Source organism: Leptonychotes weddellii, chromosome 8 (assembly GCF_054177405.1).
Source record: "Leptonychotes weddellii isolate Sample4059 chromosome 8, ASM5417740v2, whole genome shotgun sequence".
Lineage (NCBI taxonomy): Eukaryota > Metazoa > Chordata > Mammalia > Carnivora > Phocidae > Leptonychotes > Leptonychotes weddellii.
The window spans coordinates 104,225,680-104,244,199 of NC_138376.1; the positions used below are offsets into that span (position 1 = coordinate 104,225,680).

The 18,520-nt window shown below is 37.4% G+C and overlaps 1 protein-coding gene across 2 annotated transcripts in view; it reads right to left on the reverse strand.

Moving 5' to 3' along the window:
* Positions 1-18,520, reverse strand: part of AHI1 (Abelson helper integration site 1) — a 122,575-nt gene that overhangs the window by 72,491 nt on the left and 31,564 nt on the right. For both annotated transcript variants that reach the window (XM_081829053.1, XM_081829054.1), the window contains exons 9-12: positions 14,199-14,294; positions 8,168-8,353; positions 6,910-7,062; positions 2,886-3,018 (exon numbers count right to left, since the gene is read on the reverse strand). In XM_081829053.1, coding sequence (XP_081685179.1) covers positions 2,886-3,018; positions 6,910-7,062; positions 8,168-8,353; positions 14,199-14,294 — 568 coding nt within the window. The remainder of the gene's footprint in view (positions 1-2,885; positions 3,019-6,909; positions 7,063-8,167; positions 8,354-14,198; positions 14,295-18,520) is intronic.

Below are 18,520 nucleotides of genomic sequence, written 5' to 3' on the forward strand. Positions count from 1 at the left end.
ATGGGTATTAAAGAGGGCACATTCTGCATGGAGCACTGGGTGTTATATGCAAACAATGAATCATGGAACACTACATCAAAAACTAATGATGTAATGTATGGTGATTAACATAATTAAAAAAAAAGAAATAAAATTCCAGGCAAAAAAAAGGAAAAAAATAAAAGTCCTTCCTATTTAAAAAAAAAAAAAAGAATATCTGCTCCCTGATAAAAGCAATGAGAACACTGCAAAAATTATCCAAATTAATTTTTCAGAACTCTACAAATTAAACAAAGGCTTGCAACAATCTGAGGAGCATTTACTCCAGAAAAAGAGCTTAATCTTGGTAAGAACATGAGCTTTGTGGTATTTTAACTTGCCATGTTCCCATTTCCCTCTCCCAAGCTCCCCAGTAGCTTTAGAAACCAATAGCCTCACAACTTAAAGCCGGCTGCCTAGCAGCCATGGGATGGGCCAGAAGACGTAAAAAGCTCCCCCAAAGCCCCATCCCCAATACTTACCACTATTAAGATAGTCTGGCAGTTCCCTAAAAGGCTCCATTCTCAGGGCTGGGTTTACTTGACTTGGCTCAGAGCATGCTCTGTGTGAAGAGCCCCAACCCCAGGCTGCATGCTGAAATAATCAGTGGCACAACTATATGAGGCAGTGATACCAACTGAGGCTAAGGAGAGGCTGAGCAAAACACATAAAAGGAAAAAACTGGGAATGAGATGTCCAGAGGGGACTTTGAAAAGATCCAACAAATTCCTGGAAACCTAGCAGGACACAGGTATGTGAACAAAAGACCAGAGGCCCTCTCTCACTCTCACTGACCTGAAAGTGCAGGCTAAGGCAGAGTTGCAGATTGCCTGCCGTGAGGTGTTAAGAGCGCATCCCAACACACACAGATCCGCTTGGTAAAGGCTGGGCGATCTACTCACTCAAGGCATTTAAAAATCTCTACCATAGCTGACCACCAAGCTAACTGAGCAGAGACTACAGCAACGGCAAATCCTGAGTGGTTAGGTACAAAGGAGGGGGACGGAGAGGAATCCGATTTCCAGACCTGCCACACACGTTAATATGGAGATACGAAAAAACCAAAACAGTCAAGTAGAGCCATACACAGGAAACCAGGCAGTCCACAGAATGCCCAGAAGGGAGCCAAGATGCTGTTCTAGACAAAAACTTTAAATCCACTCTTATAATATGTTCAAAGATATAAAGGAAACCATGTCTAAAGAATTAAGGTGTGAGAATAATTTCTCGCCAAAAAATAGTATCAATAAAGAGACAGAAATTATTTAAAAAAAAAAGAACGTCAAAATTCTAGAGTTGAAAAGTACAATAATGGAAATAAACAATTCACCAGGGGGGCTCACTAACAGATCTGAACTGGCAGAAGACTCAACTTGAAGACAGGTCATTTGAGATTATGCCGCCTAAGGAACAGAAAGAAAAAGAATGAAGAAAACTGAATAAAGCTGCAGGGACCTGTGGGACACCACCAAGTGTACAAAGAGATGATGAGAGTCTCAGAAGAGAAAAAATAGAAAGGAGAACAATTTGAAGAAACAAAGACTGAAAATTTCCTGATTTTGTGAAAAATAGCAATCTACACATCCAACAAGCTAAACGAATTCCAAGCAGACACATCATACCCCAACAATCAGAAACCAAAGACAAAAATTCTTCCTCTGTGTTTTGAGACTTAAGTATTGTCTAAATTTATATAGCATTTTGAACAAGATTTCTTTAAGCATAAAGTAATACATATTTATCACTGAAATGCTAAAAGTATAAATCAGAATGAAAATAATTCTTTCACTACCCAAAAGAAAGAAATCACTATTATTAATACTATGCAGTATGTCTCCTAAGAATCTTTTTTCCTCCATGCATAGGTTTCGGTGAATTTTTAAAATAGCATGGCTGTAATCAAATTACAAATTTAGTGTTTTTTAAAGCTAACATTATTTCATGAGGAGGAATATTTATTTAATAAATGCTAATCAAGCCAATTATGAGTCCTTGCTTAAAAGAGTAAATCACCTGAAATAACCTGTGTGAGGCTGAGGGAAGTTTAATACCACCTAGTGCTGGGGCGCGTGGGTGGCTCAGTCGTTAAGCGTCTGCCTTCGGCTCCGGTCACGATCCTAGCGTCCTGGGATCGAGTCCCGCATCGGGCTCCCTGCTCGGCAGGAAGCCTGCTTCTCCCTCTCCCACTCCCCCTGCTTGTGTTCCCTCTCTCACTGTCTCTCTGTCAAATAAATAAATAAAATCTTAAAAAAAAAAAAAATACCGCTTAGGGCAGATGTCCACGAGGAGCAGGCTACTTCCTGCTGAGGAAGCTGACACAAGAAATAATGGCAAGTATTTAATGCCTCTCAGTCTAGAAGAGCAAATAATGCTCACTTAAAGCTACAGAAATTTTTCTTTTTAACATGGCTTTCTTATTTTTTTAAAGGCAATTTGAAAGTGGGTTTGGGCCTCCCTGCTGCCTTGCTGCCATAAGGAGAAGTGGTTCGCTAGGTGCTCCTGAGCTAGCTGTCACTGTTCTAGTGCATATGGAATTTGAGGGCTTTCATAATTTAAATTACCACTGCTATCAACTGACCACAATGGGCTAGAATGCCTCATGAGATTTACTAATCCCTTCATGTTTCTAAATTTCTATATTTAAAATAGAAAATACAAAAATCCTCTTACATGTTTTAAAAATAAACTTACCATCCTTCATTTGATTATTCTCATTCTACTTCTGAACATATACTTTACAGAAAACTGTAAAATTATTATTAAAAAACTGGGGGTTACTCAAATTAATATTTCAATGAATTTTAAAAACCAAACAATGTCTTCCACATAGACTTCAATCACATTAAACAGACAGAATTATTACTCACAGATAATTGGATATCCATCCCGGCTGGCACAGGCTGTTGCTAATATTCTTCCATTATGAGAGAAAGCAAGACAAAAACATCCTCTTTCTCCTGCATTTAGTGAGAAGAGGTGTTTGTTTGGGATACGGCAAGCCTAAAAAACATTTAACAAAAATAAATTAAGAAACATTAAAATATGAAGGCTAGTTGTTAATTCAATTACTGCAGTGGTAGAGCTTTATTTTTTTTTTTTTTTAAGTCCCTTTACTGTGATGCAAAGAAAGAGGAAAGTAAACAGAATGATGGAAAGCTATAGTAAATTATTTTATTTCCTAAAGAGAGAATCAGGTCTCCATAAAATAAAGTCAATTTATAGTCCATGTCTAACCAGTACTTAATTCACCTAAAATATGAATAGAAAATTTCATTATCTGGTACTCTAAACCTGTCACTATTGCGTGTGTGTGTGTGTGTGTATATATATGTGTGTGTGTGTATATTGCCACACACAAAAAAATGTCGTATCACATCCTTATTACATGACAGCGCCTAATAAGTGATTTTTGCTGAGCCATAAACTTGTTCTGAGACCATAAATGCCTTATAGGGCCTAGCTTAAGCCTGGGATGTATGAGTGTTCATTTTCTCTCTCTTTTTATCTCTTAAAATAACCATCATCTGTGGTTGCTTTCTGAAAGGTATTTTCAAAGTAATCACCTCCTGTTGGTTTCTCATTCACTAATTTTATTAAAATTTCATCATAATTTTTATGTTTTTATTTCCTGTTACCAGATGAAACCAAAACTTTCCATGTATAGTATCTACTGTAGAAAATACTACTTTTATTTATCCTAATTCTATCTCTTCCAAACTTCAGTGAGCCTTAGTTCCTGGGTTTATTATTTCAAAAGTTCAATTAAACATATTGGTCCTTTACTGTATGCAATCAATGTGGTACTTCCTTGCAAATGTCTTTTCATATATTTGCCACAGCACTGTGTAAATAACCATTATTTCTATATACAAGTAATCAGGATTATTCAGAGGGTCAAGCCCAGCTTACTGGGCCTAGTCAAAGACTCTTAGTTCAAGAGCCTGCTTTCTGGACAGGGACCAGGTGTTTTACTAGTAGCATCAAGATTCAGCAGCATTATTAGCAGGAAACATTATAAGCAGCTACTGGGATGGTGAAATACTCAACAGACATTTATTGTTATTATTTATTATATAATAACAACAAGGTATGGGACACCATGCTACCCATCTTTTCCCTTCATTTTCCACCCTGATGATTGAGAAAAGGAAGAGGGAAAGAAAAAGAGGAGAAAAACTGAAGGAAAAGTCAGGAGCTTTTTACAAGCACTTGCCACTGCTCCTAGAGCAGGAGGCGCATGCAAGAAAACTCTGCCTCACCACCTAAGCTGAAATCACTGAAGCCCCCACCACCTTCTCTGTATGCCCAGGGCTTGATACTGTACTCAGAACAGGCACTCAATGAACATTTAATAATAAAGGTCCTCAACACCTTGGACTCTTTCCCTTTCTTTACTATCCTGTCAGTCATTAAACTGTGCTTGTTCATCCTATCTTTCTCTTGCGTTCATCTCTTATTTTTCATTTTTACTATCATTATCCCAAGGTTAGATCCTTTTCATCTCACTACTAATAACTACAGCTACTATCTCGTCAGTTTCTCTCATCCTGATGTATCCCCCCTCAAGATCTCCAACATGCCACTGCCACTATTAACGTGTTCTAAAATCTATTATCACACGCCCCTCCCACCCAGACTCTCCATTAGTTCTCACAACCCACACAATTATTAGGCTACCATTAAAGATACTCCACAATGTGGCCCCAATCAATCACACCACTTTATCTCTTACACAAACTGGTTTCCAGTCAGCCAAATTTTTGAGTGCCTGATGAATACAACAGGTCCATTCCCATGTATTTACAACTTTGCCCGCATATGAAATACCCTTGCCTGTCCTTCTTCTCCCACCCTTAACTTGGCCGCCTTTAAAGTCTATCAACCTGTGGAATGAACCTTTCTTCCCCCACTCCAGTTCACCTTCTTCATGTCTGCAATTCTCAAACTGTTTTAATTTCAGGATGGCTTTACAGTCTTAAAAGAATTTTGAGGACCCCAAAAAACTTTTATGTGGATATAACCAGAGATACTTATCATATTAGAAATTACAACTGAGAAATTTAAAAAACATTCCTTAATTCATTAAAAAAAAACCAGCAAACCTATTAAATGTTAACATAAAGACATTAGTCTTTTTATGAAAGATAACTACATAAAATAGAATTATTCCACACTTGTGAAAATCTCTTTAATATCTGGCTTAATAAAAGATAGCCAGATTTTCATAATTGCTTCTGCAGTCACTCTCCTGTGATATCACATATCACTTAGCCTCTGGAAAACTCTAGTGCATACTTGAGAGAATGAAAGTGAAAAAGACAAACTAAATCATAATGAAATAATTAGAATCATTATGATTCTATTACAAAAATTAGTTGACTCTGCAGACACCCTGAAAGGGTCTCAGGTCTTCCAACAGTTCCGAAATCACACTTTGAGAACTGCTAATCTGTGGAATTATTTTTAGGCCTGTCTTTCCTCAAGGCTTCTCTCCAGTATACCTGACAGTGAACAACTTTGTAACTACTTCCTTCTTCCCCAAATGATGTGGAAGGTCCCTCAAGGGCACAATCTAAGTGTTATTCTCTACATGTTACTATGTTCAAAGTACTTAAAAATGACTTTAAGATATATCTGTAAAATTGGCCTCAAAAAGGTCAAATGTGATGCAAAATAATGTAAAAAGGTCTAAGAAAATTATTATTATGTATATACTGAATGTTTGGATAAATTAAGATTTTGCATAAACTGCATCTGGCAATGGCTCAGATGTATAAAATGAGCCACTCTACTCTTTGTGGAAATAAGTAAGAGATTTATAAAACTCTTAACAGCAATGCTTCTTGCTACTGCAAAATATGCTAACCAGGAAGGAAAACATTAGTAAAAGCTTAAATACTCCTCAACTTGTGATAGAAAACCATACATGTATATATTTTCATCAAAATGTGATTCATTGTGAAGAAGCTGGGGACTGAAAAAAAAATCTCATGAATCCATTAAAAAGATCCATTTTTAAATAAAATCCATTTTACTAAGAAAACCCATTAAGAGATTAACCTCTGAAAACATCAAAAATCTGTTTTTTTATTGCTATCATGGATTGAATTGTGTCCCCCAAAATTCATATGTTGAAGCCCTAACTCCAGTACCTCAGAATGTAACAGTATTTGGAAGTAAAAATCTTTAAAGAGCTTTTTTTTAGGGTGGTGTCCTAATAAGATTTGCTGTCCCTGTAAGAGGAAGAGACACCAGGGATCTACAGGCACAGAGAAAAGACCACGAAGAGGAGCAAGATGGCAGCCATCTGCCAGCCAAGAAGAAAGGCCTCAGAGTAGACCAACCCTGCTAACCCTTAACCCTGGGACTTCAGCCTCCAGAACTATGAAGGAGTAAGCTCCTATTTAAGCCATCCAGTCTGCGGTATTTCTTTCTGGCAGCTCCAGCCAACTGATAAAATGAACCCAAGTCCCCAAACAAAGAACCCAAGATAGTGCTTTTATGTGATACACACTCTACTATTAATTATCAAGTAAATTAACGGAAAGACTGGGGCGCCTGAGTGGCTCAGTCGTTAAGCGCCTGCCTTCAGCTCAGGTCATGGTCCCAGGGTCCTGGGATCGAGCCCCGCATCGGGCTCCCAGCTCCGCGGGAAGCCTGCTTCTCCCTCTCCCACTCCCCCTCTTGTGTTCCCTCTCTCGCTGTGTCTCTCTCTGTCAAATAAATAAAATCTTTAAAAAAAAAAAAAAATAACGGAAAGACAACATTGTGGTTAAAAGCAAGGATAATCTGAAAGTTTCAAGTAGCAAGTTAATTACCCTCAGAGCTGTTGGAGCTTTTAAAATAAGTAAGGGTATCTCTAAATGAATTGAGAATAATCAAGCACTTCACCTGCCCAGGTAGTCGTGTCCACTTCACTACTTCTTTGGAATCTTCTAGTCCAGGTTCTGCATCGATTGAACTGGTCTCGTGGTGTCGTTCACAATGCACTGGTTTACCTTTCTCCTCCTGAAGAGCCACCACAGAACAGTAAGATGGCTTTATCTAAATGTGTATAGAAGATGAGAAAATGTAAGTATCAAGTTAACCTTTTTCTTTTCTAGCATATAGGGTTTTTAAAATACTGAAACAAACAACGTGGAAATGTTTTCAAAATGTAACCCAGAAAAACATTCTACTTGTATGTACATTATTCTAAATAAGATAAAAGGTGCTTGGTCTATAACCAAAAAGCCTTAAAAGTTGGGAGGGAAAAAACAGAACTCGACCAGTTACATGAAATGGTTTTAATAACTCTATCCCTTTGTTTCTGCCTCTTCACTAATACCTACCAGATGTTATGTCACAGCTCTGATACACCATGGTATCCCTCGCTTTAATATTACAAAACTGGTATCATAAAGACCTAAAGTTTTTAAATCTTCCTTTTCTAAAAAGAGTTAACTCCATTCAAATTAATGCAAACCAACGCTGTAGTCACACTAATAATATCACTTACAGAATATGCAACTGTCCTGAAATACCTTATTGTCTAAAACAAAAGTTTTGTTTAAGAACCAATTCTTTGCTAAAATCATTCATAGTGTTAATCTGTGGAAAACAGTAGTAGAAACATTATTTACTGATTATTTAAATAATATTGTGGAAAGTGTGCCTGTAAATCATGGTCCTGCAAATGCCTGGGCCAAATGTAGCTTGTTGTTTTTCCCAATAAAGTTTTATTGGAACACATCCACACCCATCTGTTTAGCATTGCCTACATACATCTATATAGCCACATTCTCGCTACAAAGGCAAAGCTGAGTAGTTGCAACAAAAACTGTATGGTCTACAAAACCTAAAATATTAACTACTCTTGGGCTTTACAGAAAATATTTGTCAACACCTACTTTACATCATTCTTTTATCTTTAATTTTTAAAAGCCAATATTATTTTTAAAAAATTCTCCTAACACCAAAACTTACATTTAGCAATTAATATTCATTTAAGTATCTTTTACATATTAGCTAGTATAGGCCTTATACATAATTGTTGAAAATACTTTTATATCCTAGATATCTATTAAAATAATTTTAGAGACCTTATCTTTTTAGAAATGAAAAACATCACCATTTAATTTCAACAACAGAGAATGTGCTATTAACTTACACATTCTGGAACTTTCAATCCTCTCACAGTTACGTATAATGTTGATGGATAACGATTTCTTGGATATTTTGACCACCATTCAAAAACCTCAACAACATCTAATTGGAATCGGGGCTTAGTAGGTGGGTAATACAGCTGCAAACGAAGTTTTGAGTTGATGTTTACATTTCCATTGGCTCCGAGAAGCTTAAAATAAGAATTCCAATAAAATGTTATTTTCACTGAAAATAAATACATCCAGTAAAGCAACAGCACATAGTCAAAAACTCATTTTAAAAAGATTAATATGGCATGCTGAAATTCCTTAGATATATAAAGCAAAGAACACTAACACAGTTGGTTAAACACAATTCCAGATCATTTTGACAAAAGGTAACACAAATTACTTTTTAAAAAAATTTTTTATTGTTATGTTAATATGACCTCACTGATATGAGGAATTCTTAATCTCAGGAAACAAACTGAGGGTTGCTGGAGTGGGCGGTGGGGTGGGAGGGATGGGGTGGCTGAGTGATAGACACTGGGGAGGGTATGTGCTATGGTGAGCGCTGTGAATTGTGCAACCCAAATTACTTTTTAAATATTCTCCTGATAGCTGCCTGGCCTGTACAAGTTCAGGCTGTTGGTAAAGCATTTACATTACTGTGTCAGATGTTACTTGGCACAAAGGAGGTAATCAAGATACCTTTATTTGAAACAACAGTGATAAAAGTTAAAACGCATAATATTTAAACACAGAAAGAAATTTTCCATTTGTTTAGTATCAGTATTTTTAATGAACATTTTTAAAAAAATTTTTTTGAGAGAGCACACGCACGGGAGAGGGGAGGAAAGACAGAGTGCACATGCGTGCGCACAAGTGGAGGGAGGTGCGCAGAGAGAGAATCTTAAGCAGAATCCACACCCAACGCAGAGCCCAACATGGGGCTCAATCTCAGGACCCTGAGATCATGACCTGAGCCAAAATCAGGAGTCTGTTGTTTAACTGACTGAGCTACCCAGGCGCCCCTTTAATGGTAATATTTCAATGTTTTAATTTTTAAAAAGTCAATCATTTTCAAAAGGTAATTAACATAAACTCATTCAAGGCATTCATTACCTTTAAAAATGTTTTAGTCTACCTTCTTAAAAAGGGCTATTCAATAAAAAAAACTAAAACAACTTATATTTAAGCTAAATAAATGGAGATGCTTGTGAGAAAAATAAAAATCTCACCAACTCAAAATAAGGCCCCTTTCACTAGACTATAACTAAGTAGAAAATGTCATGTTAACCTTTGTGTCCTCTACAAATTCGGAGGAGACAATTGGAAGCTTTTGCAGCAGTTGAGGCAGAACATGAAGGTGACAGCTTAGGAGAACAAGGACTGAGTGCAGGGAAAATATTCTTTTCTTTGTGCTTTTCTCTGTGCTCTCATAGCTGTTACTGACTGATGCCACTTGGAAAGGGAAAGAAGGGAAGATTTAGGAAAGACTCTAAGGCAGTGCTGTCCAATAAAATTTTCTGTGATGATGTGAGCATTTTATACTTGTGGTACCCAGTACAGGATACACTAGTCACATACGGTTATCGAGCACTTGAAGTGTGACTAGTACAACTGTGGAACTCAATTTTTAATTATATTTAATTTTAATTAATTAATTTGAATTCAAATAGCCACATGTGATTTGTGGCTACCAAAATGAACAGTGCAACTCTAAGGCTCTAAATGTGGGAGACTGGGCTGATGGCAGTGCTATCAACTCAAGCAGCAGATACAGACGGGGTGAAGGATTTAGGTAGGATGCTAAAGTCTGAGATATTTATAGGTCATCCAAGTTGAAATATCTGAAATCTGAGGCAGAGGCAAGAAAAGTGGTCTAAGAAAAATAGAATAAAGCTGAAACCATGAGTAGGACTGATATGAGAGAGGTGAGTGGAATACCATGAAGGAAACTGAAGGAATGGTAAAGGGAAAAGTACAAAAGGATGGTGTCAAGAAAACCCAAGAATCAGAGGTTCAAGAGAGTGATGTATTAAACACACACACAGGTGTGATAAAAGAATAAATGAAAAATGTGCACCCACTAATGTGGCAAATAGAAGTCACTATTTGTTTGGAGATACTTTCACAGCTGAAACAAAATCCAGATTGCAGTATGTTCAGGAATGAGGCATCAATAACCAGAGCTGGCAAAAATGTAGCCCATTTCATCCCTAGCCTTCTAAGGAAGGATGTAAAGTCAATGGAGATCATAAGCTTTTTTTTTTTCTCATTTTTAAATCATTTTACTGTTTATACCATGATCACATTAAAATTGGCAGAACTCCCATGACAGGACAGAACACTGTCATGCAGGGAAAAATAGCGAAGGTTTCATAAAGCTTGAGACAAGTACCAGGGTTCCACAGGATGGCCGCAGAGATCCCAGACAACAGGGCCACGGTGTCGGAGCAGGAGGGAACACAGGCTGCTGCAGCAGCTGCTGGCCCGCGGCCACTGCTGTTTCCAAGGGGGACTGCCTAATATGCTTGGTAAGCTGATCACCTGAACAGATGCACATGGAGCAGGGTACTGCTTCTGCTGAATAAATTCTACAGGTTCCTGGGCAGGGTCTACAAATCTCACGTGATAAATGGTTGCTGAATTAGGATTTTTCAAAGGTAGTCCCATAACCAACATCCAGGTTATGATATACAGGGATAAAACAGTTTCAAAAGAATAATAGAAGTGTTCAGTAATTAAATATTAAGCCCTTGAGACTTCCTTCATAAACCCTACTCCTATCTGCCTGAAGCTTATCATAAGAGAATATTATTATAAGGAGATATTATTCCCCCCTTCTAAATCATACTTTCTATAAGTTGTTTTAATACTCACCAGGCAATCTAGTTTACACAAGTATGATGCTTAGCATGACTAAATGATGAAGATCAGCCAAGATCCTGTCATTATGGTTACAATTATATAATGTAGAATGTGGCTAAATAAAACTTTATTATTTTATAATATAAAAGAATAGTAATATATATGTGCTAAATGAATTAAAAGTGTCTCTAGCTGAAATTAAGATAAAGTCTCATTTATATCTGGGTAGGGTCCTTTGGGATTTATTTGGACCACTACAGTGGTCAATTATCTAGGACATTCCTGGAACCAACGGTATAGGTATTAACACACTTAAATTTTATTTTGATTCATGCTACTTTCTTAAAGATTTTATTTATTTATTTATTTGAGAAAGAGTGAGAAAGCATGAGCAGAGGGGAGAGGCAGAGGGAGCGGGAGAAGGAGGTTCCCTGCTGAGCACAGAGCTTGACGCAGGGTCCCAGGATCATGACCTGAGCTGAAGGCAGACACTTAACCGACTGAGCCACCCAGGCACCCCCATGCTACGTTCAAAGATGGATTTTTTCTAGTCCATACATTTGTTAATTCTCTCAACAGACATTCACTGAACATTTTCCCTGTGCCACTCATATGCTGGGAGCTGGTAATAATTAAAAAAGAGAGAGTTTCAAGAGAGTGATATAACAAATGCAAAGAGATCTGGTAAAATAAGGACTAAAATACGTTCAGCAGATTTGCCAAAAAGAAGTCACCAGTGACTTTGAAAAACTTACAATCTATGAAGGTGATACAGAAGTGTTAAAATAGAGGAAGTAGACAGAATACTTACCCTTTGTAGCAGGGGGTAGAGATGGGAGAATTTCTGATTTGCCATTTCTGCCAATGGCATAAAATGGATAAATAAAAGTCTACACACACTTAAAGGTAAAGATGCTATAAGACATTGTTTTCCAAGTGCAGTTTGTAGTTATTACTGCAGTTTTGCACAAATCTTAGCTTTTTTTTTTTTTAGTTTTTGTCTTGTTTTTAAGATTTTATTTTTTTATTTGACAAAGAGAGACACAGCAAGAGAGGGAACACAAGCAGGGGGAGTGGGAGAGGGAGAAGCAAGCTTCCCGCTGAGCAGGGAGCCCGATGTGGGACTCGATCCCAGGACCCCGGGATCATGACCTGAGCCGAAGGCAGATGCTTAACTGACTGAGCCACCCAAGCGCTCCAAATCTTAGCATTTTTAAAAGGAACAAAAGTGTTTTCTAATAAGACCACACAATGACAGCATTTGCTATATGAAAGCAACCTTTTTTTGGCTCTTGCTCTTTTTTCTCAAAAGCAGTATGAAGGGGATACAAAAAAGTTATAACAGATTACAAAAGGGTGATTTTAGAAGCTATACTGGACCAAGGGATTCCTAAGTCCGCTCTGATTACTTCCTCCCACAGCCAATCTGGCTTCCTTTTAGCAGTCAGACTGCAGCTATTTTTTTTTTTTTTTTTTAAGATTTATTTATTTTCAGAGAGATAGTGCATGCAAGCAGAAGCAAAGTAGGGGGAGAGGGAGAGAAAATCCCAAGCAGTCTCCATGCTCAGAGCCCCACACAGGGCTGGATCTCATGACCCCTGAGATCATGACTTGAGATGAAACCAAGAAGAGGCTGCTTAACCATGCAGGTGTCCCAAACTGCCCCTCTTCTAAAGCATCTCTCTAACCCCCAATGTGAATTAAGTGCCTTACCTGGGTTTTCACAGCACCCACTCTATAGCACATAATCATGTAACATGTTTATACAGAAATTGAACTGTAGGTCAAGGGCAATGTCTAATTTATCTATGAATGCTCTGTATTTAGCAGAGTGCCTGGCATTTCATAGACACTTAATATTGTTGAATAGATGGATACACAAACAGAAAATTTTTATAAATTGTACAAAATAGGTGAATTCAAGACTTTTTTTTTTTTTTTAAGATTTTATTTATTCACTTGAGACACAGAGATACAGAGAGGGAGAGAGAGAGCATGAGCAGGGAGAGAGGCAGAGGGAGAGGGAGAAGCAGGCTCCCCGCTGAGCCAGGAGCCTGATGTGGGGCTCGATCCCAGGATCCTGGGATCATGACCTGAGCCGAAGGCAGACGCTTAACCATCTGAGCCACCCAGGAGCCCCAATTCAAGACTTTTTATAACTCATTTATATTTGAAGTCAGAAATAAAGGATACCAGAAATAAAAAATAAATAAAATTAAAATTTTCCCTTTTGTAAAAATCAACCTATCACATCTTTCATCTCTGCTGAAACACTCTAGTTAAAGACACCATCATTTCCTACCAAGATTACTCTAAGAATTTTCAACCATAATCTTCCACTATATATATATGTACACCCTCTCTAATTCATTCTCCATCAAGCAAAGTCATCTTTCTAAACCTAAATCAGATTATTCTACCCTTTTGTTTAAAATCCTATAATGGCTTCCCATTGTTCTTTAGAATTCTATTTTGACTTCCTATTGTTATAATGGCTTCAAAGACTAATGCAAAGATCACTGCATGATCAAGACCCTGTCTACTCAGCAATCTCTTCAGACACCATTTCTTCCCTCAGTCTCTGTCCTCCAATCTCAGTGGCCTTTTGGTTATTTGAGTGTATCTCACTCCTTCCAACATCATGTCTTTGCAAATATGATACCGTCTATCTACCCATAACTCTCTCTCTTCCCCCCTGCTATCATCTAGCTAATACTCAGGTTCAATGCCTCTTCCTTAGGAAATCTTTCCCTGACCTCCACACAGTATTTATAAAAATTGCAAAAATGATAAACTGTATAAACAATTGTTTTATATTTGCTTTCCTTGCTAAAATATGAAGTAAACAAGGTCAAGGAGTTTATTTTCTTGTTTACTGACTTGAATCACTGCTGGCACACAGAAAGGGTTTAATAAGTATCTTTTAAGTTAAATAAATGATGGCAGGTTCTTGTGTATCTTTTTCAACACTACATACTCAGAACCAAATAGTGTATCTGGCACACACTAGACACTCAGTAGATACTTAAGAATCTGAGTATCACCTTAGCTTGCATTAACAATTCTTCACAACTGCAATCTTAGATCATGATTCCTTATATGAAACCAAACGGACTTGGGAAAATGTAGCCAATCAGATTTGAAGATGATTTTTAAAGCGTTTAAAATGGGTGAAAAACATACCTTGAGAAATGCCCAAGCGATTTTCCGAAAGCCACATTCTTGGTTTTGAACTTCAGAATTATTCCTAATTTCATCCATGCTTAAGAAATCAAGTATCTGTAAATAAGTATAAAAATTACTTCACAGAATACTAGCCTACCTAAAATTTAATATTTTCTAGTAACATATTATTGAAATTAAAAAAATAAGTTGTACACTTAAAAGGTGTTTTCTTCACAGGGAAGAAAAGCATTTTTTTTTTTTAAAGATTTTATTTATTTATTTGACAGAGAGATAGCGAGAGCAGGAACACAAGCAGGGGGAATGGGAGAAGGAGAAGCAGGCTTCTTGCCGAGCAGGGAGCCTGATGTGGGACTCGATCCCAGGACCCCAGGATCATGACCTGAGCCGAAGGCAGACGCTTAACAACTGAGCCACCCAGGTGCCCAAGAAAAGCATTTCTTACCTCATTCACCTTTAAGTTAACTCATCCTGTTAGTGAGGGTCCATTTTCTGACCACCTTTTTATTTATAAATCATTTATTAAAATTTACTTCATGTCAAAGACCAAGTATTAATTACCTCAAATATAGTCTAGGCACAAATATACCAGTCATAGAATTCTTAACATTTAATTTTTTTTTTTTTTAATGTATGAATGCAGACTTCAAATGATTGTTTAAAAAACTCATGATCTTATATCTGGGTCCTTCCTTACATCACCTTTCTGAAGTTGGGGATTTTCTCTTTGGATATATGCGGTCATTAGGCTTCTCAAGAGGATTTCCTTCATATTTCCATCCTGTCTGGATGTTAAAACTCACGGAATTTGGAACAAACCTGCCACAGACACCACCTGTATTCTAGGTACTTGTCAGAGACTATCACTTTTTCCTTACTGGCACTTCTCAAAAGCTGAGCTAACAAATCTTTATAGATAGCTTAAAAAATAATATGGACTCCATTCATCCCTCTTCTTTTATACTTAAATCTGTCTTCAGATACAATAGATGCTCAGTGAAAAAACACTAATAATACAAGAAAAATATATAATGAAGTAAAAACAACTTGTAATCCAGATCCATACATGATCAACATTAACATCTGGTTTACACTATACCTAAACCTTTTTCTGTGCATTCCTAAATATATGTATGTTACTACAAATCCAATGCTATTTTGCAAACTATTTTTATATACCATGTAGTGAATATTTCTTCAAGCCAATACATACATACGTATTTCATCATGTTAATGTCTGCCTAATATAGTTTGGTATTATAAATACCATAAATTTAATAAAAACTATTATTTACATAACCAAATCTCTTCCTGATTGAAGAGATTTGTCTCCCTAAAATTTTTACTGTTAAAGTGTTTATTCTTGCACACACGTCTTTGTGTTCTTGTAATTTTTTCCTTAGGAGAAATGCTGAGAAGTGGAATAATGATTTTAAAGACTTCTGATAGATACCAAGTTGTCCTTAATAAACCCTTAAAAGTTGAAATCAAAAGTAGTTTTGTAGGGCACCTGGGTGGCTCAGATGGTTAAGCGTCTGCCTTCGGCTCAGGTCATGATCCCAGGGTCCTGGGATCGAATCCCACATCGGGCTCCCGGCTTGGCGGGGAGCCTGCTTCTCCCTCTGACCCTCTCCCCTCTCATGCTGTTTCTCTCTCGCTCACTCTCTAAAAAATAAATAAATAAAATCTTTAAAAAAAAAAAAAAAGTAGTTTTGTAGACAATAACATATTATGTTAAAACTTAAGAAGCAACGGCCACTCTGGAAAACAGTATGGAAGTTCCTTAAAAAGTTAAAAATAGAACTACCCTATGACCCAGTAATTGCACTACTAGGTATTTATCCAAAAAATAAAAAATACTAATTCGAAGGGGCACATGTACCCCAATATTTATAGCAGCACTATCAACAATAGCCAAATTATGCAAAGAGCCCAAATGTCCATTGACTGATGAATAAAGATGATGTGGGGTGTGTTATGTATGTGTGTATAAATGCACACACACACACACACACTGGAATATTAATCAGCCATCAAAAAGAATGAAACCTTGGCATTTGCAACAACATGAATGGAACTAGAGTGTATTATGCTAAGTGAAATAAGTCAGTCAGAGAAAGACAAATACCATATGATTTCACTCATGTGGAATTTAAGAAACAAAAGAGATGAACATAGGGGAAAAGGAGAAAAAATAAGATAAAAATAGAGAGGGAGGCAAACCATAAGAGACTCTTTAACTATAGAGAACAAACTGAGGGTTGCTGGAGGGGTGGTGGGTGAGGGAATGGACTAAGTGGGTGATGGACATTAAGGGGGGCACTTGTTGGGATGAGCACTGCGTGTTATATGTAAGTGATGAATCACTAAATTCTACTCTTGAAACTAAAAACAAAATAAAACAATGCCCCCCCAAAAACCTTAAGAAGCAACCAAAAAGTCAAAATCCAACAATCTTTCTTAAATCTACAAATATTACTAAAATGAATTTGAAGGAACATTATACCTAAGAACAAATTTCTATGACAAAGAAAAAGTTCCTTGATATACAAGTTACATTACTCTTTAAAAAATCACAGCTCTGTATAAATCATACAACATAATCACAGATGTAAATGGTAAAATATTCACATCACATACAGAGATCATCTGAAAGTTAAAGATCATAAAAACAATTGCACAAAATCAGTCACTGGCATTGGTCACGCCCTGCTATTCCAATGCTAATCCCCATCTTGCTTAAGCTGAAGGAGAGGTTTCTCCACTTCCCTTTGCTTATAGAGACATGACATGAAGTAGAAAAAAGAAATGTGTATTTTAGGTTCAAACCATCTTGAAATACAAATTACCTACACTTAAAACTGAAGTAACTTTGTGGGGGAGGAGCAAGATGGCAGAGGAGTAGGAGACCTAAATTTCTTCTGGTCCCAGGAATTTAGCTAGATAGGGATCAAACCATTCTGAACACCTACGAACTCAACAGGAGATCGAAGAAAAGTATAGCAGCAACTCTCTGAACAGAAAAGCAACCACTTTCTGGAAGCAGGGACCCAACAAGCAGCAGATCCGGGGAGACTCCCCTTCCTGCCCTGGGGGGAGCGGAATCTGCTGGGTTTGGAGACTCCAAATGGGGTCATGTGCCAGAGAGAGAAACGCTCAGTCACAGGCCGGGTGAGCACGTAGTGCGGCCAGAGACCGGGGAGACGGCAGTCACTGCCTACTTCTCTCTGGGGGCGCACTGAGGAGTGGGGCACCGAGTTCTCGGCTCCTCCGGGGCGGAGATTGGGAGGCCGCCATTTTCACTCTCGTCCTCCAAAGCTGTACCGAAAGCTTGCAGGGAACAAAAGCTCCCAAGAGCAAACCCAAGCAGATTACTTAGCCCGGACCCAGCGAGGGTGGGGCATTTCTGCCTCCAGCAAAGACACCTGAGACTCACTGGGACAGGCCCCTCCCCCAGAAGATCAGCAAGAACAGCCAGCCAAGACCAAGTTTACGCATCAATGAGAACTGCAGAACGCCAGCACTAGGGGAATACTGCACATAGAATTCATGGCTTTTTTCCCCGATTCTTTAGTCTTTCAAAGTTAATTTTTTTAATTTTCTTTTTCTTTTTTTTTCAATTTTTCCTTTTCCCTTTTTCAACCAACATCTTATCAATCCACTTTTTAAAAATCTTTTTTATTTTTCATTTTTACAGTCATATTCTATCCCTTCATAGTAGTTAACCTTATTTTTGGTATATATATAAGTTGTTCTCTCTTTAAAATTTTGGGATACAGTTTCTTTTAACAGACCAAAATATACCCTAAATCTCCAGTGTATGGCTTTGTTCTAGTCTCCTGCCTGATCACATTCTCTCCCTTTCTTTAAAATTTCTCTTCTTTCTTTCTTCAACCAACTTATCAATTCCTTTTATAAAATCTTTTATAATTTTCATCTTTACAATCATATTCTATCCCTTCATCGTATTTACCCTTATTTTTGTACAGACATAAGCTTTTCTTTCTTTAAAATTCTGGGAGGCAGTTTCTTCTAACAGACCAAAATATGCTTGAAATCTAGTGTGTGGCACTGATCTATTCACCAGCCTGACCATATTTGATCATATTCTTTTTTTTTTTTTTTAATCTTTTTCTTTCTTTCCCTTTTATTTTTCCCCAGTTTCAGGTCTCTTCTGATTTGTTCAGTGTATATTTTTCTGGGGTCGTTGTTACCTGTTAGCATTTTGTTCTCTCATTCATCTATTCTCCTCTGGACAAAATGACAAGACGGAAAAAATCACCTCAAAAAAAGAACAAGAGGCAGTACCGACTGCCAGGGAC